At 50.0% G+C, this 22792-nt stretch overlaps 1 protein-coding gene across 3 annotated transcripts; it reads right to left on the bottom strand.

Moving 5' to 3' along the window:
- Positions 1 to 2120: 2120 nt before the first annotated feature.
- Positions 2121 to 14852, bottom strand: TMEM59L (transmembrane protein 59 like). Of its 3 annotated transcripts, none has more exons than XM_033136836.1 (8): positions 14540 to 14852; positions 11047 to 11152; positions 9505 to 9599; positions 6248 to 6394; positions 5288 to 5396; positions 3853 to 3970; positions 2611 to 2728; positions 2121 to 2342 (listed from the first exon to the last, which is right to left on the bottom strand). In XM_033136836.1, the coding sequence occupies exons 1-8, from the start codon at positions 14786 to 14788 to the stop codon at positions 2184 to 2186; spliced, it is 1101 nt and encodes a 366-aa protein (XP_032992727.1). In that variant the 5' UTR covers positions 14789 to 14852; the 3' UTR covers positions 2121 to 2183. The 3 variants fall into 3 exon arrangements, with proteins under 3 accessions (XP_032992727.1, XP_032992726.1, XP_032992725.1); XM_033136835.1 differs by having other exon boundaries at positions 2122 to 2342; positions 2611 to 2752; XM_033136834.1 differs by having other exon boundaries at positions 2125 to 2342; positions 2611 to 2809.
- Positions 14853 to 22792: the final 7940 nt, after the last annotated feature.

The raw sequence follows: 22792 nt of genomic DNA, 5'->3' as shown, positions 1-22792 counted from the left end.
ATCTCGTTTCCTCTATGCCTGCCCCCCCTGGCACGGCTAGGAAGCGGACAGCAGCAGCTGCCTGAATTTTGCAGCAGGGTGGCAGGCGAAAACAGCAGCTTTCTCCAACCGAAGTGAGGAGCTTCCTTTCCGTCTGCCACGAGAGAAGCCACCACACACCAGAGACAGCGCTGTAAACCGTACGAAGCCGCACTTCCCCTGGCCCTGGGCCCCTCCGCGTTTCGGGGGCTCCAAGCTTTCGCCACCGGTTGCCAGGAGGGGCAACGGAAGGCGAGCAGAATTTGTGCGCCTGTTTGGGGGGGCGAATCTCGCAGAGAGGCAGCTTTAAAAAAACCAAGGAGCCTGCTACGTTCTTCCAAACCATCTTTATTCATACGCAAACATGTGCAGGTTTGAAATGGGTGCGTCAGTCCGGTAGAATTTGTGCAATTCAACGACCAAGGTTTATTTCCCTGGAGCTGGCAGCCACTTCCTTCTTGCTGGTATTTGCAAGACTCTGTGCCCCACCCCTAAGCCCGGGGAAGATGAAGGGGAACCTCTGAAAATCCAGATGTTTCCGGGGTACAACACCCACTGTCCATCATCATTGGTCGGGCCAGCTAGCTAGGACTGATGGGAGCTGAAGACCCAACATCTGGGGATCCAGTGGTCCCCTATACCTGTACTCCTGCCGCATCCTGTCTCCCCAAAAAGACCCCCGCAGCCTTGGGCTGCTGGGTTGCCTCTGACAAACAAACAAACAAAACCCTGCACTCCCACTTTCGGATTAAAAAGGATCTGGGGACAGCCATGTCAGGTCGGCAGGGTAACAAACAACAAAATTATTCTTATCATCTGTCCCCAAATTAATCCGCACCTTGGATCCCGACCTGATTTTTGTTATTATTATTATTAAACGGGGAAGGAAAAACAACTTAAGAACAAACCATTCCTCTTCAACACTTCCAGGGGAGACGAAAAGGTTTATTAAGAGATATATATTGGGTTAAGATAGATAGGTGCAGGGGCTTAGCTCAGCTCCGACCGAGGTCTTGCTATTTTTTGATTCCCCAAAAATGGGCAGAGGAGACGGGGAGGGTTGGGGGAAAACACAGCTCTGTTCCGGTGAGAAGATTGCACGAAGGGCTGCTCAGCTTTTTTACACGCAGGGTGACCCGTTGCGTAAGCACGGATGGATACCGATAGCAAAACGGCCCTAAATTATACCCCCCCCCCCAACTGCCAGGATATTCCTTCCGCATCTGATATTTTGGAACGCTTTTTAAAGAGTCTTGTCACTTCAGAAGTTACGGGCGGCGAGAGCCGAGGGCAGGAGAAAAGAGACAGGGGGGAAAACGCATCGGGAAATAAGTTAAACCTCTGTACAAGAGAAACGAGCATTGGGCGAAATGTACAAGCGATCAAAGCTGGCTTGTGGGGGCCCCGCGCCCTCCTTAAGTGCCAGGGGGGTCACAAGATGCGTGCCGGGAGGGCGGGGTAGGAGATGGGGGGGTCCCCAGGCGGACATCAGTGCAAAACGGAACAAATAAACGGGCACCACCAAAAACGACACAGTTTCCAAATGATATGAAGGGGAAATTCGCACCCAGGCCTTGTTGGGGGATGTCGGGACCTGAACTCGGGACCTCCCGGACTCTTGAGTCGCTGAGCTCGGAAGCGAAGCGAGGTTCTAGTCCTCTTTTGTTCCGAATTCAAGCAGCGACGCTGCTTTAATAATACTGAGCCGTATCGCCCATCGAGTACGGCATCGGCTAAACTGCTTTGCAGCGAGTTCCAGGCAGGGGTGTGTGTGCCTGGCCCCTCCCATCCTAGTCCTACTTGATTTGAACCCAGGACTGAAGCAGACAGACTCTGCCTACCCTTTCCCACGGAGAGCGGCGAGTTGATTTCAAATTCATGCGGCGGTTTTCGAAAGCCACGGCAGCCTGCCTCTTCCCAACCCGCAAGACGTCACTGCTAAAAGATATGGCGGCCCCGTCTCTGCCGGAAAGGTACCGAGTTCAAAAAGCGCCCCACCTGGTGGTGTCGGAAGGGGTGGTGTTGCGACGAGGGGCTTGTGGGTGGGCTGGGGAGCTTTCTGATGGAAAACCGGAGGAAACCAGTGGTGTTGGGGGGTGCGGGTACAAGGAGAGGTTGGCGGTGGAGGGGTTGCAAAGGTGGGAAAACGGGGCAGGGGGGCGTCCTTAGAGGGCGGTCTTGTCCAAATCCACTTTGACGGGCAGGAGCGCCGCTTCTTCGTTCTCGGCCGGGCAGATGGCGACGGCGATTACGGGGCGGAGGTAATACGGCACAGAGCTATCCAGGTCTTCCAGGAATTCTTTGTCCCCGTTGATACTCAGTGGCTGCGGGGAAGTGGGGAGAGAAAGGAGGGGAAGATTTGCCCGTTCATTTTCCTCCGAAATAATATTTTGCTAACGGCACGCGGAGTTCTGTCCAGAGCAAAACCAACAGGGGTGAAACGTCACCTTGAGGGGCTGCTCGTTACCGTGATTATTCTTATTTTATTTATCGTAATAGATCGTTTCACCTGTATATTAAAAAAATATTGCAAATGGGGGAAGCGAAAAAGCTCGCCGCCCACCCCACCCGCTTCGGCCCCCCACCCCATACCTGGGTCTTGACGTGTTGCTCTGGAGCTGTCACCAAGCTGGCGCAACTGAGCCACAGCATCACCATGATGGAGAGGAAGAGGCAAGCGGCCAGGATCCATCGCGGCAGGCCCGAACGTCTGTAACACCCAGAGGCCCCCCGCCAGAGAGAGACGACGACATTATGGCCGGCCATGGAGGGGGCGGGCGCTTCGAACTGGCTGGTGGGGGAGAGGGAAACGGGGAGGGTTGGGCCGGCGACGGGTGGGTGGGGGAAGAGGACCATCAACAACGTGGAAGAAGGGAGCAGGTGAGTCTGGCCAGGTGAGCATGCCTTCCGCGGAAGCTCCGCCCCCTGACCCCTCCCACTTCCCCAGCTGGCCCCGCCTCTCCTAGCCTCTGGCCCCGCCCCTCAAACGTTTGCTTGCGATACAATTTCCAGTGAAATAACAAAAAAACCCAGATACCTTAGAGCCCTTTTCATGTACGCAACCGCAGCGGCTAGGATTTTAATAGCTAGAAATTGGAAAGGCGATAATAATTCCCACCCAAAATAAAAAATGATTGGCAAGCGAAGATGATGGAACATTTAGAACTTGCGAAAATGACTGGGAAAATAAGAGAGAAATCAAAGCAAAAAGTTAGTGAATATTGGATAATGTTCAAAGAGTATCTTAAAAAGTACTGATCGAATCTGGAAGCATAAGGGAATTATGAAAATGAAAATTTCTTTTGGCAAGTAACAGGAAAGAATAATAATAATGAATATTATACAATAATATTCTATATATTCTATATATTCTTATAGAATAATAGGGTGTAAAAAGCACAATGAGGAGAGTCGGAAGTTAAAGTATGTGTAATGTCAAAGGATTATGTTATTAGTGTCTATGGTTTATGTTTATTTGCTGGTGGTGATGGGGGGGGCAAAGATGGGAAGGTTTCCTTCCCCCCCCCACCTCCTTTTCACCCAATCGTTTTGCAGAATTTCAGCAGGCATCAGCCCCAGACTTTGAGCACAACTTTGCCTCCATGAGGACTAGGAACTTGACTTTTCAAACAAAAAATTAAATAAGAAAATAAAGCGGATATTGGCGTCCTTTTTAAAAAAATAATAATAAATAAAAGATTCCTCCCATCCCGGACCCATCACAACCTCACTGACCTCTGGGGCCTGCCTGCACATTTATCCTCAATCCCACCCTTCCCCATTCCTCTCCCTGTACCCCAAATATCGCCGCCGCCCCCCGCCCCACTTCTTTACTTGGACATGCAGCCCAGAAAGTCGTGTTCTGGGGGCGCCTGGGTCTCCGCTGGGGGTGACGATTTCGCTCTGGCTTTTGGCTCTTCCGCGGGGGGCTTCTCCGGTTTCTCACGAAGGCCTGGAGGGGCGAGGGAAATGTGTGGGGAGGGAAATACGGGGCAGAAAAGGAAACCCGTAAGTTGGGGGACGGGGAGATAAAATGCAAACCGGTGACACCAACCGCCTTTAAGAACGGGAGAGGGAAATTTTGCAATAAAACCAGGAGCGGTGTGTGGCGTTCCCAATTTCCCCCGGCACCCTGGGTTTTGCAAGGATGTTAAAAACCGTTTCCAAGTACGTTTGACGTCATCCGAAGGCTCCAGCTGGTGTAAATCAGCGTGCAATGAATCGCATCCCTTTCCCGCAACCCCTAAGCTGCAGAGCCCTCTCCCCACAGAGGTGCGTCAAGCACATCTTTCGGCGAACGCAGAAGATGTACCTCTTTGGCCTTCCAACACATGGGATGTGTCTTTTCAGCACGTTGCCATATTTCTGCAATGGTGGTTGTTGTTCAGTCGTTCAGTCGTGTCTGCCTCTTCGTGACCCCATGGACCAGAGCACGCCAGGCACCCCTATCCTCCACTGCCTCCCGCAGTTTGGCCAAACTCATGCCAGTCGCCTCGAGAACACTGTCCAACCATCTCGTCCTCTGCCGTCCCCTTCTCCTTGTGCCCTCCATCTTTCCCAACATCAGGGTCTTTTCTAGGGAGTCTTCTCTTCTCATGAGGTGGCCAAAGTACTGGAGTCTCAGCTTCAGGATCTGTCCTTCCAGTGAGCAATCGGGGCTGATTTCTTTGAGAATGGATAGGTTTGATCTTCTTGCAGTCCATGGGACTCTCAAGTGTCTCCTCCAGCACCATAATTCAAAAGCATCCATTCTTCGGCCATCAGTCTTCTTTATGGTCCAGCTCTCACTTCCATACATCATTACTGGGAAAACCATAGCTTTAACTATACAGACCTTTGTCGGCAAGGTGATGTCTCTGCTTTTTAAGATGCTGTCTAGGTTTGTCATTGCTTTCCTCCCAAGAAGCAGGCGTCTTCTAATTTCGTGACTGCTGTCACCATCTGCAGTGATCATGGAGCCCAAGAAAGTAAAATCTCTCACTGCCTCCATTTCTTCCCCTTCTATTTGCCAGGAGGTGATGGGACCAGTGGCCATGATCTTAGTTTTTTGGATGTTGAGCTTCAGACCATATTTTGCGCTCTCCTCTTTCACCCCCATTAAAAGGTTCTTTAATTCCTCCTCACTTTCTGCCATCCTCACTTTCTGCAATGGTGAGTTGTTTAAAACTGCTTTTACCTTGCCTTTTAAGGGATGCAGCCTGCCCCACGACCTTGTCCTGAAGGGCAGGTGATTATTAATAATACTAGCAAAATCAATACTCTCTTTTACCTGCGTGGGGCTTCAAAGTGTTGGAGGTCGATGGCGCCCACGCCTTCTCCAAAACTTCCGATTTGGGCACCTGGACGTCTGGAAGCGGATACTCGATCTCTGGCTGCGACTGAGGACAAAAAGGACAGTCTTTAGAATCGGCCGGGACCCTGAGAGTCATCTAGTCCAACCCCCTGCAATGCACGGATCTGGGTACATAGGAAACCTTGGAAATACACAGGGACCGCTTCTGCAGAGCGTGTTTTCCATATATCGCAGTTTGCAACTGAGCGCAGCTTCACGTTGCAGCTTTGCGTTGCCTGCGAACATGGGGTGCATGAGCGTGCGGTTTTTTTCAAATTAGCACAAAACATACTAATACTAATTCAAATTAGCACAAAACATACTAACTATTATTATTATTATTATTATTATTATTATTATTATTATTATTAAACACCCCACCCATCTGGTTGGGTTTCCCCTGCCACTCTGGGCAATTCCCAACAGAACATAAAAAACACAATAAAACATCAAACATTAAAAACTTCCCTAAACAGGGCTGCGGTGAGATGCGGGTGGCGCTGTGGGTTAAACCACAGAGCCTAGGGCTTGCCGATCAGAAGGTCGGTGGTTCGAATCCCCACAATGACGGGGTGAGCTCCCGTTGCTCGGTCCCAGCTCCTGCCCACCTAGCAGTTCGAAAGGACGTCAAAGTGCAAGTAGGTAAATAGGTACCGCTCCGGCGGGAAGGTAAACGGCGTTTCCGTGCGCTGCTCTGCTTCGCCAGAAGCGGCTTAGTCATGCTGGCCACATTACCCGGAAGCTGTACGCCGGCCAGTAAAGCAAGATGAGTGCCGCAACTCCAGAGTCGTCCACGACTGGACCTAACGGTCAGGGGTCCCTTTACCCATTACTTTCTCACCGCTCCTTGGTTTTGCCACCCGCCCCCCAACCCACGCCAACCCTGCTAGCACCCACCTGGAAAACGACGACTTTCCCGTCATCCGCCTGAAGGTAGAAGGTCCACGTGGAGGAAATGAAACTCTGCGCTGAGCTGACAATATCGTTGCAGAAGCTGGAGACCAGGTCAAAGACGGAGAACGAGGGGGGCTTCGGGTCCAGAACCTGTGGGAAGATAGATGTGAGCCAATCTGAAAACTCCCAAACCCTGAAATGTCGGTTTCTCACAGGTGTGCAATGGGGATGATGCCATACCCAGATCAACTATATGGGGAAGTAATAGTAATAATAATAATAATAATAATAATAATAATAATAATAAATTATTTATACCCCACCCACCTGGCTAGGTTTCCCCAGCCGCTCTGGGTGGCTCCCAACAGAATATTAATAAAAAAGCGATAAAACATCAAACATTAAAAACTTCCCTAAACAGGGCTGCCTTCAGATGTCTTCTAAAAGTCAGATAGTTGTTGATTTCCTTGACATCTGACGGGAGGGCAGGTGCCACCACCGAGAAGGCCCTCTGCCTGGTTCCCTGTAACCGCGATTCTCACGGGGAGGGAACCGCCAGAAGGCCCTCGGGAGATGGACCCCGGTGTCCGGGGTGGAGATGCTCCTTCAGGGATACTGGGCCGTTTAGGGCTTTCAGGGTCAGCACCAACACTTTGAATTGTGCTCGGAAACATCCTGGGAACCAATGCAGGTCTTTCAGGACTGTTGTTATGTGGTCTCGGCGGCTGCTCCCAGTCCCCAGTCTAGCTGCCGCATTCTGGATTAGTTGTAGTTTCCGGGTCACCTTCAAAGGGAGCCCCACGCAGAGTGCATGGCAGTAGTCCAAGCGGGAGATAACCAGAGCATGCACCACTCTGGCCAGACAGGTCTCATCCTGCGTACCAGATGGAGCTGGTAGACAGCTGCCCTGGACTCAGAACTGACCTTCGCCTCCATGGACAGCTGTGAGTCCAAAATGACTCCCAGGCTGCGCACCTGGTCCTTCGGGGGCACGGTGACCCCATTCAGGACCAGATAAAAGTCCCCCACACCCACCCACCCTGTCCCCCTGAAACAGTACTTCTGTCTTGCCCTGACAATCTCTGCAGCCCGCGTCACGATCCAAAAGCCTGTGCCGACACACGTTTGCAGACGCGCACATGCAGGCAAGCACTCTGCCCGTGGCGACAGGTGGCAGGATGAGTCGTTTGGGCACAGGATGTTTCTCGCGGCATTCCTGCCCACGGCTTGGCTTTGGAGGAAATGTCTGGAGGAACCAGCCTCCTAAGCTGTTTTTGAGACTAAAGAATGGCTCTCTAATCCCCCAACACACACACACACAAATATTTTTCTCCCAGCCACTTTGATCAATCTTACGAAACTATAGCAGCCCCGCTCTCCCGCTGGGCTGAGGTTTCGATGCCAAACCCACACAGGTGCCAGTTTAGTAGTAATGTCGTGCTATTGAAGAGAGAGAGGTATGGGGTTTCCGGCGCCCCTTTCAGACTGGTTTGCGTATTCCCAGAGGACGGTTGATTTAATTTAGTCTACCTGCCCGCAGACTGTCTCGCCAGAGTGGTGCATGCTCTGGTTATCTCCCGCTTGGACTACAGCAATGCGCTCTCCGTGGGGCTCCCTTTGAAGGTGACCCGAAAACTGCAATTAATCCAGAATGCGGCAGCCAGACTGGGGACTGGGAGTGGCCGCCGGGACCACATAACACCGGTCCTGAGAGATCTACATTGGATCCCAGTACGTTTCCGAGCACAATTCAAAGTGTTGGTGCTGACCTTTAAAGCCCTAAACGGCCTCGGTCCTGTATACCTGGAGGAGCGTCTCCACCCCCATCATTCAGCCCGGACACTGAGATCCAGCTCCGAGGGCCTTCTGGCGGTTCCCTCACCGCGAGAAGCAAAACTACAGGGAACCAGGTGAAGGGCCTTCTCGGTAGTGGCGCCCGCCCTGTGGAACGCCCTCCCATCAGAAGTCAAGGGAATAAACAACTACCTGACATTCAGAAAATACCTGAAGGCAGCCCTGTTTAGGGAAGTTTTTAAACTGTGATATTTTATATGTATTTTAATGTTTGGTGGAAGCCACCCAGAGTGGCTGGGGAGACCCAGCCAGATGGGCGGGGTACAAATAAATTATTATTATTATTATTATTATTATTATTATTATTATTATTATTATTATTATTAAAGTTTATTTATGCTTTTCAAATTTATCTACACTTCGCTGATTTTAAAATCATTTCAACATTTCGAAACTTGACTTCCCCCCTCTTTCAGCGGTTCCTTATTTTTAATACCTTCTGCATTTCCAAATTAACTTAATTTGCTCGTTTATTCATCTGCTTTAAATATTACTCCTAAACAACTGCAATAGCAGTTGCAATAATAGCAACAATTGTTGCAATAATCCTACCGATGTCCTTAATCTGCTTTTACAATTTACCTGCAAATATTCCATAAACCGTTTCCACTCTTTTATTTAAAGAAAAGTGTTTTTACATGAGTAGAATGTGTGTTTTTCTTTAAAATGCATCTCTGGGTTATTTGTGGAGCACAGGAATTCGTTCTCTTTTTCCCCCCCTTCAAAAATATAGTCCGGCCCCCCACAAGGTCTGAGGGACAGTGGACCGGCCCCCTGCTGAAAAAGTTTGCGGACTCCTGCTCTAGGGTTGGATGGAGGGGGGTTTCTGGCAGGCTCAAGACAGCCCCCCTCCCCACTTTTGATATCCAAGGTCTCTGCACATTTGCCATTAGAAAAAGATGCTAGTCGTTAGATGTTTGCCATTAGAAAAAGATGCTAGTCCTCAGGGCCGGATCGAGGTTTGATGAAGCCCTAAGCCACTGAAGGTAACGGGGCCCTTTCTATGTCCAGCTGTCCTTTGTCAACAACAAATTGTCGCTGTTTTTTGTTTTGAATATATGCTATATGGTCATTTATGGACCTCATAGGTATCTCAAGCCATTAGCCCATGTTGCCCTGCAACCGGTCCATGCAGAATGTAGGCACCCTATATATAGAAAGGAGCAAACCGTTGATTTTTTAGGGAGCAGGCTAGCAGGCAGGGCCCATGACTTACATCCTAGGAGCCTGCACAACACCAAACACTGTTGGCGAATGTAGGTTTTATTTTATTTGTTTTTTATCTTATATTTTGGAAATGTACATCCAGGTTTTTCCCCTTCAATTTTTTTGGAGAGAATGGGGCCCTAAGCTATAGCTTGTTTAGTTTATACCTAAATCCGGCACTGGTTTAGGAGACAAATTACCTTTTCTCCCCTGCTGTCTGTCTCCGGCAGCTGAGTCCTGCATCCCGTCGTGCAGCCAAACTGCTCGTCGCCGCCAGCGTAGGCTTCCATGCAGGCTAAATTGTCGAGGGGAGGTGGGGGAGGAAGAGGTGGGGGGGGGGAGAGAGAGAGGTTACCCGCCGCGTCTCTGCGCGAGTCTGCGCTCCGGCTCTTTCCGATGGGGCGAGGCGTACTGTCGCACCTCTGCACTTGGCTGCGAGTTTGGGGGGAATCTCCCAGCGGAACTACCTGCCTCCGAAAGGAGGAACAAAATAGAAAATTGGAAATAGAAAATTCTTTTCAGTAGCACCTTAGAGACCAACTGTGTTTGTTCTTGGTATGTGCTTTCGTGTGCATGCACACTTCTTCAGATACACTGAAGCAGAAGTCACCAGATCCTTAAATATAGTGAGGGAGTGGGGAGGGGTATTACTCAGAAGGGTGGTGGGAATGGGTGATCAGCTGATAGGTGTGGAAAACCTGTTGACGACTCTTAGTCAACTTAGGCTGCAATTAGTCTTGCAGGGAAAGGCAAGGGGTGAGATGGCTAAAGATAGCTTTGTTATGTATAACGAGATAAGAATCCAATGTCTTTGTTGAGACCAGGTTTCTCCATGGTTTTAAGTTTGGTGATTAGTTGCAATTCAGCCACTTCTCTTTCCAGTCTATTTCTGAAATTTCTTTGTATTAAGACAGCTACTTTGAGATCTTGTATAGAATGTCCTGGGAGATTGAAGTGTTCTCCTACTGGTTTCTCTGTCTTGTGATTCCTGATATCAGATTTATGTCCGTTTATCCTTTGGCGTAGGGTTTGGCCTGTTTGTCCAATATGGAGAGCTGAAGGGCACTGTTGGCATTTGATTGCATACACAATGTTGGAAGATGAGCAATTTAATAGTCCTGAGAGGGTATGTTTGATGTTGTTGGGGCCAGTAATGGTGTTGTCCGGGTTTATGTGGCAGCAAAGTTGGCATCTGGGTTTATTGCAGACTTCTGTTCCAGTGTATCTGAAGAAGTGTGCATGCACACGAAAGCTCATACCGAGAACAAACACAGTTGGTCTCTAAGGTGCTACTGGAAGGAATTTTCTATTTCTAATTTTCTATTTTGTTTCGACTATGGCAGACCAACACGGCTACCCACCTGTATCCGAAAGGAGGGTATGCCTCAAGTCCCTGAACGAGTCCCTGCTCTGGCTTGGCTACCTCCCAACCGAGAGACGCGGCCAAGACTTTACTGCCTTTAAAAAGACAAGAGTCTGTTGCAGAGTTGATCACATCCTACGAGGGGCAACGAGGGGAGGGGTCCCCTCCCTTGTTTTGTGCCTGTCCCCACCTGCGATTTTCCATTATCCTTCCCCTCCGCTCGGCTGTGTCTGTGGGAATCAGTTGCAGAAGCTCCAATATAGCCGTTGGGGAGATGACAGCAGCTTAAGTGGAAAGGAAGTTCTGGATAATGTAACCGAGCGGAGTTTGGAGCGGGGGGGGGGTGTGTTGTTTGTAGGGAGGAGGGGCGCAGGCTCACCCGATTCGCACTCGACTCTCGTTGCGTTCAGGTCGGCCGTGGCGTCCACAAAATGACAAATGGAAAACAGGCGGCAGCCCCGGTAGCATGCGTTGAGGACAGCATCCTGCGGGGGGGGGGGTTAGAATTGGAGGGGGGGCAAGAAGGGAGAGAGAAATTAAGGTGCTGTGCAGGTCCCCCCCCCCCGTTGTCACAGAATCAACAGTTCCCCCCTGGCCCTGTTTCCTTCGATTTCACCCTATAAAAAAGCCCGAGGTTTGGTCTGTTGGTCACGTCTAGGTGTGACCAAAGGAAGAGGGTCAGGGCTATGCAGGTGAAGAGCAGGGGCTGGAAAACGAAAAAATCAGTTTTGAGCGGGGAGGTGTTAGTTCGGCCCCCACCACCCCGAGCCTAGAATATGGGGGAAAGCCTGACAAGATATGTGCCTACCTTCAACGGGCGTTGTACAGGTGGGTGGCCGAGATATATTTTTAAAACTATTTATCAAAGGTAATATTTGCAGCAGGCCCCTGTCTCTCTCATATATATATATATGTACGCTGTTAACGGCAATTTGATGAAAAACGGATGGCGATTAACTGTTTTGGAAGGGTCAGAAAAGTTTTCAGCCACTGTTTAAAAGTTGGAACGCGCTGCAGAAAGTCTATAGTGTCCCGGACAAGTAATCTGTTCTGCCTGGGTCAGAACCAATTTGGAGTCCTGTGTCCGGTTCTGGGCACCACAATTTGAGAAGGATATCGGCAATTGATATTCTTGGGGCAGCCATGATGGTCAAAGGGGTCTGGAAACCAAGCCCGATGAGGAACGGTTGAAGGAGCTTGGGTATGTTTAGCCTGGAGAAGAGGAGAATAGGAGAACCATCTTCAAATATCTGAAGGGCAGTCACAGCGAAGAGGGAGCAAGCTCGTTTTCTCCTGCTCCGGAGGGTAGGACTCGAACTCGTGGCTTCAAGCGGCAAGGAAGGAGATTCCGACTAAACATAAGGAAGAACTCTCCGACGGTAAGAGCTGTTCGACCGTGGGATGGAAGTTGGTGGGTTTCCCTTCCTTGGAGGTTTTTCGGCAGAGGTTGGACGGTCATCTGTCATGAATGCCTTAGCTGAGATTCCTGAATTTCAAGGGGGTTGGACTAGATGACCCGCAGTGCCCCTTCCGACTTTACAAGGGGTTCTATGAGCGGCACTTTAAACATTCCAGAGGCATCAGACAGAAGCTAAGTATTGCCGGTTCCAGTTTGCTAAAAGACAACGGAATGGGTGCAATGCAGAGTGGCAGAATAATCTGCAGAATAATCGGACTGGCCGACCTTATCAGGATGTTGTAAAGATATGTTGTTTATTCGTTTAGTCGTGTCCGCCTCTTTGTGACCCCATGGACCAGAGCGCGCCAGGCACTCCTGTCTTCCACTGCCTCCCGCAGTTTGGTCAGACTCATGGGAGCTTCGAGAACACCGTCCAACCATCTCGTCCTCTGTCGTCCCCTTCTCCTTGCGCCTTCCACCTTTCCCAACATCAGGGTCTTTTCAGGGTCGTCCAGCTTCCAGGTCATGTGGCCAGCATGACTAAGCCGCTTCTGGCGAACCAGAGCAGCGCACGGAAACGCTGTTTACCTTCCTGCCGGAGCGGTACCTATTTATCTACTTGCACTTTGTGCTTTCAAATTGCTAGGTGGGCAGGAGCAGGGACCGAGCAACGGGAGCTCACCCCGTCATTGCGGGGATTCGAACCGCCGACCTTCCGATCGGCAAGCCCAAGTGGCTCAGTGGTTTTAACCCACAGCGCCACCCACGTCCTAGAGGGAGGGTTTAAAAAAAGTCTTCGCTGCATCACCTTTGTGATCGTAACAGGAACGTTTGACTGACAGAAAGGACATGAGACCAGCGTCTTTGACCTGATTCAGCAACACGATTCACGCCCCTCAGTTGGCTCTGGATCGGCACCAAGGAGAGGGGGGGGCGTGGCGGCTGCACAGAACCTCCATGGCCAGGAGCAGTCTACCGGGAAATTGCCAGCGAGCGGCAGAGGAAAACGTGGGTGCAAACACACACACACACACACACAAACACCGGTTCCCCGAACTGACCTCCAAACCAGAGGCCGGATTTAAATGGGCCAAGAAATTTTAAATGTCTTTAAAAAAAATTAAGGATTTAAATGCCTTAAAGAATAATCATAGCATAGTTTGCAACCTCGGCCTGCTTATTTTAATCGCGTCCCCATCTCTCAACGCATTCCATACTCCTTTCCCAGCGCTGCACAAAATTGTGTATGTCACAAACACGGCTTATGCAAACCCTCCCACCCCTCCAAAAAATAAAAATTGAATGCAGAAGAACAAAAGATGTTTTGGGAGATGAAATCCCCAGCACAGTTAGGGTTGTCTGCAGCTAAATCCTACGCAGCGCGGACCCATTAGCGGAACTGCACACAAGCCATCTCCTTTTGTTCCAGTGGGTCTACTCTGAGTATCTGAACCCCCCCAAAGGCGGAGGCCGAAAGCCCCACGAAATTGGAAACAATGAAAGGTTGTGTGTCTTTGAAAAAGAGACGGGTGGATTTTAGCTTGGAAGGGGGGGGGCACAAACAAAAATAAAAATCGGACACAACAAGGCTTCTTTATCCAAAGCGTTTTCTTCCGGGGGGGGCAGTGATGGATTGGTACCTGCAGAAAGCAGATCCCACATGGGGGGGGGGTTAAAATTAAATTAAACCCCATCGCACCTAAATAAAGCAATACTGTACACTAGATATGCCCCCCCAATCAAAACGGATAATTTTAAAATGGCATGTTTCATTTTTATTTAAAAATTGCTTCCCCCCCTCTTTTTTTTCTGCAAACAGGTCCCCTTATATCTTTCCTTAAACCTTTTCCGTCTCTTTCCTCCCAGCCTGGAAAAGATGGATGCTTGTATTCTTCCCAGTTTCGGGGACCACGAGGGGGGGGGGGTAGGCAGAGAAGGCATCAAAGGCTATTTATCTGCGTTATTATTATTATTATTATTATTCTCCTCGGAAATTTCTGTGTGCGTTTTAACCGAAAACAATATCTTGGGGAAGAGACGGAGCATAGAACCCGGTCGCGCTAAAAAAAAACCAAATTTATTCCTGCTTTTAAATACAGCCATCGCTTTTAATCGTGCGCAAATTCTGGATGCCGAAAGGAGCAAATCTAGTACGGCTGCTTTGAAATATAAAACCGCTTCCAATTAATTGCGCACACATCTCGGATGCTAAAGGAGAAGGTCTTTTGCTGCTTTTAAACACAATATTCGCTTTTTTTAACCGGTGCACGGATCTTGCACGTTTGAGGTGGGTTCTGGTGGTGCCATTTCTCTGAACGCCATCCCCGACTCCGAGTAGACCCATTGCAACGGCGGGGCGCGCTTGGACCCTGTTTTTTGTTTTTTTTACCCCCTCTCCCTTTGGGGGGCAAGGGGTCTACTCGGAGTAGGAGCCTGCTGCGCCGCGCTCTCCCCGGGGCCCTGGGTGGGTTACCTTGGCGCCGGGGGTCTGGAGCCGGAGGCTGGGCGCGCAACGCGCTTGGCAAGCCGAGATGTCGCCCAGCTGAGCCGAGAAGGGGTCGCCGTCTCCCGGCGGAGGAGAAGACGAAGGAGGCGGCGGAGGAGGAGGAGGAGAAGGGGATGAAGATGAAGAAGGAGGAGGAGGAGAAGCGGCGGCGAGGGCCGCCAGCCCGGCCCGCGGGAGCAGCAGGAAAAGGAGCAGCGCCGCGCCAAGTTCGGCCATCCTGCCCGCCTGCGATGGAGAAGAAGATGGAGAGGCCCGAGGAAGAAGAGGAGGAGGAGGAGGAGGAGGAAGGCGGCCGAGGGAGCCCGGAGCGAGCGGAGGAGGAGGAGGAGGAGAAGCGTCGGGGGCGCGCCGGGAGAGCAGCGGAGCAGCCTGGGAGAGAGGGGGGGGGCAAGGAGGGAAGAGGTGCCGGGGCTCGAGGGAGGGAGAAGTCGGCTGAAAGCAGTGAGGGAGCGAAGAGGAAATAGGTGATGGATCTCAAGGGAGGAGGGAAGGAGGGTATAAGTGCCGGGGCTCAAGGGAGGGAGGAGGAAATAGGTGATGGATCTCAAGGAAGGAGCGAAGGAGGAAATAGGTGCCGGGGCTTGAGGAAAGAGGAAATAGGTGCTGGGGCTCGAGGGAGGGAGGAGGAAATAGGTGATGGATCTCAAGGAAGGAGGGAAGGAGGAAATAGGTGCCGGGGCTTGAGGAAAGAGGAAATAGGTGCTGGGGCTCGAGGGAGGGAGGAGGAAATAGGTGCCGGGGCTCGAGGGAGGGAGGAAAGAGGAAATAGGTGCTGGGGCTCAAGGGAAGGTGCAGGTAATAGGTGCTGGGGCTCAAGGGAGGGAGGAGGAAATAGGTGCTGGGACTCAAGGGAGGGAGGAGGAAATAGGTGCTGGGACTCAAGGGAGGGAGGAGGAAATAGGTGCCGGGGCTCGAGGGAGGGAGGAGGAAATAGGTGCTGGGGCTCAAGGGAGGGAGGAGGAAATAGGTGCCGGGGCTTCAGAGAGGGAGGAGGAAATAGGTGCTGGGGCTCAAGGGAGGGAGGAGGAAATAGGTGCTGGGACTCAAGGGAGGGAGGAGGAAATAGGTGCTGGGGCTCAAGGGAGGGAGGAGGAAATAGGTGCTGGGGCTCAAGGGAGGGAGGAGGAAATAGGTGCTGGGGCTCAAGGGAGGGAGGAGGAAATAGGTGCTGGGGTTCAAGGGAAGGAGGAGGTAATAGGTGCTGGGGCTCAAGGGAGGGAGGAGGAAATAGGTGCTGGGGCTCAAGGGAAGGAGGAGGAAATAGGTGCTGGGGCTCAAGGGAGGGAGGAGGAAATAGGTGCCGGGGCTCAAGGGAGGAAGGAGGAAATAGGTGCTGGGGTTCAAGGGAAGGAGGAGGTAATAGGTGCTGGGGCTCAAGGGAGGGAGGAGGAAATAGGTGCTGGGGTTCAAGGGAAGGAGGAGGAAATAGGTGCCGGGGCTTGAGGAAAGAGGAAATAGGTGTTGGGACTCGAGGGAGGGAGGAGGAAATAGGTGCTGGGGTTCAAGGGAGGGAGGAGGAAATAGGTGCTGGGGTTCAAGGGAGGGAGGAGGAAATAGGTGCCGGGGCTTGAGGAAAGAGGAAATAGGTGTTGGGACTCGAGGGAGGAAGGAGGTAATAGATGCTGGGGCTTGAGAGAGGGAGGGCAAATAGGTGCCGGGGCTCCAGGAAGGGAGAAACTACATGCCAGCATCAAGGAAGGAAAGAAACAAGGAATGGGTGTGGGTGTCTCCGGGAGAGAGGTTCTGGGGCTCAAGGAAGGAAGGAGAGGGTTGGAGGTAGCCAAGCTGGGGGTGTCTTGCGAAGAGAGGTTGGGGTGGGGGCTCATAAAAACGGGGAGGAAGGTTCAGATGCAGCTCAGAAGCAGGCGGGGGGACGGGGACGAAAGCCTCAGGGCAGCGTAGCTACAAAGAGGTCCCTGTGCTCTGTGCATGCTCAGAGGCCTTGGGCCACTTTCCCATGAATCTACCATTACTTTATCCTGCGTTGAAATGAAAAATAAATGGGTTCTGCTATTAATTTCTCTTGAGGTTGTTTCTAGAAAAAACCTCAATATACATACAGTGGCACCTTGGTTCTCAAACTTAATCCGTTCCGGAAATTCCGTTCCAAAACCAAAGCGTTCCAAAACCAAGGCGGGTTTCCCGTAGAAAGCAATGCAAAATGGATTAATCCGTTCCAGACTTTTAAAAACAACCCCAAAAACAGCCATTTAACATGAATTTTACTATCTAACGAGACCATAGATCCATAAAATGAAAGCAATAATCAATGTACTGTACTATTAAAAAAATAGACAGTATTGTAGATGATAAAAAAATAAAATTATTATTTTTACTTACCTGCACTGATTGGATGGGGGGGCTTTCATCCATTTCTGCAGTCAAACAATCAACCAGTCAGTAGCTGAACTGGGTTCCACACAGTCACAAAAGCAAATTAGCCGAAAAAGCCTCAAAAACAAAAACGCAAAAGAAATAGCGAAAACAAAAGTGCCAAACTTAAATGTTCGGAAATAAATGTTCAGAAACAAAGGCGCGGCTTCTGATTGGCGCAGGCGCCCCGGAAACAATAGCCGACAGCCGCATCGGACATTGGGCTTCCAAAAAGTGTTCGGAAACCGAAACACTTACCTCCGCGTCTTCGGCGTTTGAGAACTACAGCCTTAGAGAACCAGGGTGTTTGAGAACCGGCGTCCAGCTTCCGGGTCATGTGGCCGGCATGACTAAGCCGCTTCTGGCGAACCAGAGCAGCGCACGGAAACGCCGTTTACCTTCCCGCCAGAGCAGTACCTATTTATCTACTTGCACTTTGACGTGCTTTCGAACTGCTAGGTTGGCAGGAGCAGGGACCGAGCGACGGGAGCTCACCCCGTCATTGCGGGGATTCGAACCGCCGACCTTCCGATCGGCAAGCCCTTGGCTCTGTGGTTTAACCCACAGCGCCACCTGCGTCCCATTAAGGAATGTTCTACTCGACTGCTATCTGTGTTTCAGATCCCGCAATCTAGTCCAACCTCCTGCAATACAGGAATATGCGGCTGCGGCGTACGGGGATCGAACCTGCAACCTTGGCCCTGTCAGCGCCAAGCTCTAACCAACGGAGCTGTTTGGAAATAAACGAGAACGCAAACAACGTCGGCTCAGAGGCGGAGCCTCTGCCTCGCAGGAGGCGGAAGGGGCTTTCTTTGTCCTCGAGTTTAATATAGGAATCCATGTGGATTTTAACGATTCATTAGACGCCACCTCTGATGTTTTATGGCCAACGCAAGATGGGGTTGGAGAGAAAGGTGGCAAACATGCCCGAGGGCACCGCAACATATGCATCTAAATCAATCCTTTGCATATTGGGGATGCGTGGCAGAGAATTTTGTGGCAACGAGAGAGAAAAGTCATTTTTAAGCTTTCCGATTCTGCATGCATGCATTAACAGCAAGCATCGGATTAAAAGTAATTTTTTAGGACGGGACATTACCACATACACACACACCCCATCTCTCTGCCCCACACAAGAGGGAGAATACCTCTCCAAAGCTGGCATTCCTTGTCCCTTGCAATTTTTTTTGCTTTTAAAGAAATGTGTTTTATTAAAAAGAGGCCACTGGTCCCATCACCTCCTGGCAAATAGAAGGGGAAGAAATGGAGGCAGTGAGAGATTTCACTTTCTTGGGTTCCATGATCACTGCAGATGGTGACAGCAGTCACGAAATTAGAAGACGCCTGCTTCTTGGGAGGAAAGCAATGACAAACCCAGACAACATCTTAAAAAGCAGAGACATCACCTTGTCGACAAAGGTCCGTATAGTTAAAGCTATGGTTTTCCCAGTAGTAATGTATGGAAGTGAGAGCTGGACCATAAAGAAGGCTGATCGCTGAAGAATGGATGCTTTTGAATTATGGTGCTGGAGGAGACTCTTGAGAGTCCCATGGACTGCAAGAAGATCAAACCTATCCATTCTCAAAGAAATCAGCCCTGAGTGCTCACTAGAAGGACAGATCCTGAAGTTGAGGCTCCAGTACTTTGGCCACCTCATGAGAAGAGAAGACTCCCTGGAAAAGACCCTGATGTTGGGAAAGATGGAGGGCCCAAGGAGAAGGGGACGACAGAGGATGAGATGGTTGGACAGTGTTCTCGAAGCGACTGGCATGAGTTTGGCCAAACTGCGAGAGGCAGTGAAGGATAGGCGTGCCTGGTGTGCTCTGGTCCATAGGGTCATGAAGAGTCGGACACGACTGAACGACTGAACAACAACAACAAGAGGAAACATGTTAAAATCTGCTCCCTGATCTCGGTCCGTTGAGGTGTTTGCAATCGGTTTAATCGCCTCAATCAATTCAGAAGCAGTGGGCAACCTGGAAAGGGTGTCAAGCATACCGAATCTGGTAAAATCACTGAATCAAAGAATTGTAGAGTTGCGAGGGGCCGCTAGGGTCATCTAGTCCAACCCCCTGCAATGCAGCAATCGTCACAACTATATATATATAAAAATTCCCCAACTGGTGACCAAGAGCTCCTTTCTGAGTTACAAAGGATCTCGAAACAGAACTTTTAATCTTTTAATGTCTAATCTCACTGTAAACATGTGGTACAGTGACAATAAAATATTTCTATAACTTCCAGAGACCCCAGGTGTTCAATTTTCTTGTGATGAAGGTCTGCGGAGACTAGGGTGTCTTTCGGATGCATTTGATTCATACACACATATATACAAGCTGAGTATACAGGTGAAACTCGAAAAATTAGAATATCGTGGGAAAGTCCATTTATGTAAGCAATTGTCTTCATTAGCTACTGGAGTTTAATATACGAGATAGACTCATGACACGCAAAGTGAGATAGGTCAAGCCTTTGTTTGTTATAATTGTGATGGTTATGGCGTACAGCTGATGAAAACCCCAAAGTTGAGAACAAAAATAAAAAGACAATTATATACAATACATTTTAGGGTTTTGAATCAGTAGTCAAATGGTAGACCTTATTCCAATCGCCCCGGCTAAAAACCTTGCCACCTTTGCTGTCACTTTCTCATCTTGATCTGCCAAGAGAAAGGACACTGGGGCAGTGGCTGGGCGACCCGGAATGGACAATAAAAGAGGGGTGATAATCTCATTCCTCAAGTCTTTATCAAGAGGGCAAGCCAGAAGGGCATGCGCCACCGATTCGGGACTGCCATCTCCACAGGGACATAAGCGTTTTTCGTGTGGAATCTGTTGGAATCGTCCCTTGAGTCCAGCTGATGGCAAGACATTCAATCTCGCGAGAGTCAAAGCACATCTATATTTTAGTTACAGGTAGGTAGCTGTGTTGGTCTGCCATAGTCGAAACAAAATAAAAAATAATAAAAAAATCCTTCCAGTAGCGCCTTAAGAGACCAACTAAGTTTGTTCTTGGTATTCAGACCAGGTCTCTCCATGGTTTTAAGTTTGGTAATGAGCTGCAATTCAGCGACTTCTCTTTCCGGTAAATTTCTGAAATTCCTTTGTAGTAAGACAGCTACTTTGAGATCTTGTATAGAACGTCCCGGGAGATTGAAGTGTTCTCCTACTGGTTTCTCTGTCTTGGGATTCCTGATATCCAATTTATGTCCATTTATCCTTTGGTGCAGGGTTTGGCCTGTTTGTCCAATATAGAGAGCCGAAGGGCACAGTTGGCATTTGATTGCATACACAATGTTGGAAGATGAGCAATTAAATAGTCCTGAGATTGTATGTTTGATGTTGTTGGGGCCAGTCAGACCAGGTCTCTCCATGGTTTTAAGTTTGGTAATTAGTTGCAATTCAGCAACTTCTCTTTCCAGCCTATTTATGAATTGCTAAGTGATGCAGAAAAAGCAAAGACATCACCTTGCCGACAAAGGTCCGTATAGTTAAAGCTATGGTTTTCCCAGTAGTAATGTACGGAAGTGAGAGCTGGACCATAAAGAAGGCTGATCGCCGAAGAATTGATGCTTTTGAATTATGGTGCTGGAGGAGACTCTTGAGAGTCCCATGGACTGCAAGAAGATCAAACCTCTCCATTCTCAAAGAAATCAGCCCTGAGTGCTCACTAGAAGGACAGATCCTGAAGTTGAGGCTCCAGTACTTTGGCCACCTCGTGAGAAGAGAAGACTCCCTGGAAAAGACCCTGATGTTGGGAAAGATGGAGGGCGCAAGGAGAAGGGGGCGACAGAGGACGAGATGGTTGGACAGTGTTCTCAAAGCGACTAACATGAGTTTGGCCAAACTGCGGGAGGCAGTGAAGGATAGGCGTGCCTGGCGTGCTCTGGTCCATGGGGTCACGAAGAGTTGGACACGACTGAATGACTGAACAACAAAAGTGAAGCAGATAGGGCACCAGAGAGTCGAAAGGCAAAAGTGGAATATAGTCACGCCATGGGCAAAATTTCCTAATTGTGGGCAAGTCGTTCTGATGCTTGAGATCGCTTAGGCGCCGGCCAATTAGACGGTTTGCTTTACTAAAGCCCAAAGTGAGTACAAAGTGATGTCATGCGGGCGCCAGGGTGCCCCCGTCGGTTCAACACCCCCCTGGGCGATGATGTCACCGCGCCTGGCTCCCCCATTTTTCACCAGGCCCGTGCCGACAGCTCGGCCGCCCTCATCCGTCTTCCGAGGTGGCGAAAGGCCCGTCCGGGAACAGCATGGCATCATGGCCGAGGAATGCCTCCGAGATCCTGTTTCCCCGGTCGTGAACATCTGTTTGGCTTGCCAACCGTCCGTGCGATACGAGGGCAGAAAACAGCGGGCGCCTCGGCACCCCGCTCTGAATTCTCAGCGGGTGCCCGGCTTGCCAAAACACCAACCGGTCGGGGGTCCAGGCTGGCCCTCCCGTACTTTTTTGACCACCCTGTTGTCGGGGAGGCTTGACCCCACCCCACCGCCTCCGTCCCTGGGTCCATCATTCGCTTCCCAAGGAAGGAGGGAACCGTTAATTCGTAACCACGATCAAAGACATTCTGCAGTCGTATCGTATTTTCCCCTCCAGAGCATCTGAGCATTCTTGGATGTGCCAGTGGCGTGTTGGGTGAATATTTAGGGAATCTGCGCCCTGCGTTTCTAGGGTGTATGGGGAAATTATTCCTTGAATCTATACCATGCTTTTTTCGGGGTGGGGTGGGTATGCATACCCCTAAACATTTTGCAATTCTTTGCCTTTTTGTCCATTTGCAGTCTTTATTCTCCCCGATTCGAACTATAAAACGGTGATTTCCTTGAGTCAGAATGAGAGTACCCCTAAACATATTTTTTTTAAAAAAGAAAAAAGCACTGAATTTATATATTTGTTGAATTTATGTACCGCCCTACACCCGGAGGTCTGAGGGCGACTCACAAAAAAATAGGTAGTATCTCTGGTGGGGACTATTGTGAACCCCCCTGAGATCTTTTGAGGACGGGTGGAATAATAATAATTAATAATAATAATAATAATTCAGTAATAATAGGAAAAAATGTTTAAAATAATCTTTTCTTTAAAAAATAAACAACCCAGAAGTTTTTATTTTAGGAATCATACGTGCCAAAATTCCCTGACCATTAGGTCCAGTTGTGTCTACACGGTACTGAATTTGGTACTTGGCTTGGAAGAGGAAGTCCTTCAGAGCTGGGGGGGCACTCCAGCGGACACTTAGCTGGTCCTCGAGGTCGCCGACGTGGTTGACGTGGACGTCCGAGGGTGGGTCGGTCGTGACTGTTGGGGGAGAGCAACAGGCAGTGCTGGATTTAAAGGTAAAGGGACCCCTGACCATTACGTCCAGTCGTGTCCGACTCTGGGGTTGCGGCGCTCATCTCGCTTTACTGGCCGAGGGAGCCGGTGTCCAGTTTCCGGGTCATGTGGCCAGCATGACTAAGCCGCTTCTGGCGAACCAGAGCAGCGCATGGAAACGCCGTTTACCTTCCCGCCGGAGTGGTACCTATTTATCTACTTGCGCTGGTGTGCTTTCGAACTGCTAGGTGGGCAGGAGCAGGGACCGAGCAACGGGAGCTCACCCCGTGGCGGGGATTCGAACCGCCGACCTTCTGATCGGCAAGCCCTAGGCTCTGTGGTTTAACCCACAGCGCCGCCTGCGTCCCTATATAGCTTGTTTATCTTATTTAATTAAAATTTATAAATAAATACTTATTTATGTATTTATTGTAAATAAAATACAAATAAAATAAAACCTACATACAGCAACAGTGTTTTGTGTTGTGTAGGCTCCTGTGATGTAAGTCATGGGTCCCGCCTGC

Source organism: Lacerta agilis, chromosome 18, assembly GCF_009819535.1.
Source record: "Lacerta agilis isolate rLacAgi1 chromosome 18, rLacAgi1.pri, whole genome shotgun sequence".
Taxonomy (NCBI): domain Eukaryota; kingdom Metazoa; phylum Chordata; class Lepidosauria; order Squamata; family Lacertidae; genus Lacerta; species Lacerta agilis.
Note: the sequence above shows the minus strand (reverse complement) of the source record. Positions and strands in the feature narration are given on the sequence as shown.

What these genes read in the sequence shown, in the direction of transcription:
- TMEM59L (XM_033136834.1), bottom strand. Translation starts at nt 14,788, where the DNA reads ATGGCCGAACTTGGCGCGGCGCTGCTCCTTTTCCTGCTGCTCCCGCGG. An exon ending in CAGACAGCAGGGGAGAAAAG is followed by an intron (nt 6,395 to 9,504) that starts GTAATTTGTCTC and finishes ATCTTCCCACAG; the next exon opens with GTTCTGGACCCGAAGCCCCC. An exon ending in CACTTTGAAGCCCCACGCAG is followed by an intron (nt 3,971 to 5,287) that starts GTAAAAGAGAGT and finishes TCGCCCCTCCAG; the next exon opens with GCCTTCGTGAGAAACCGGAG.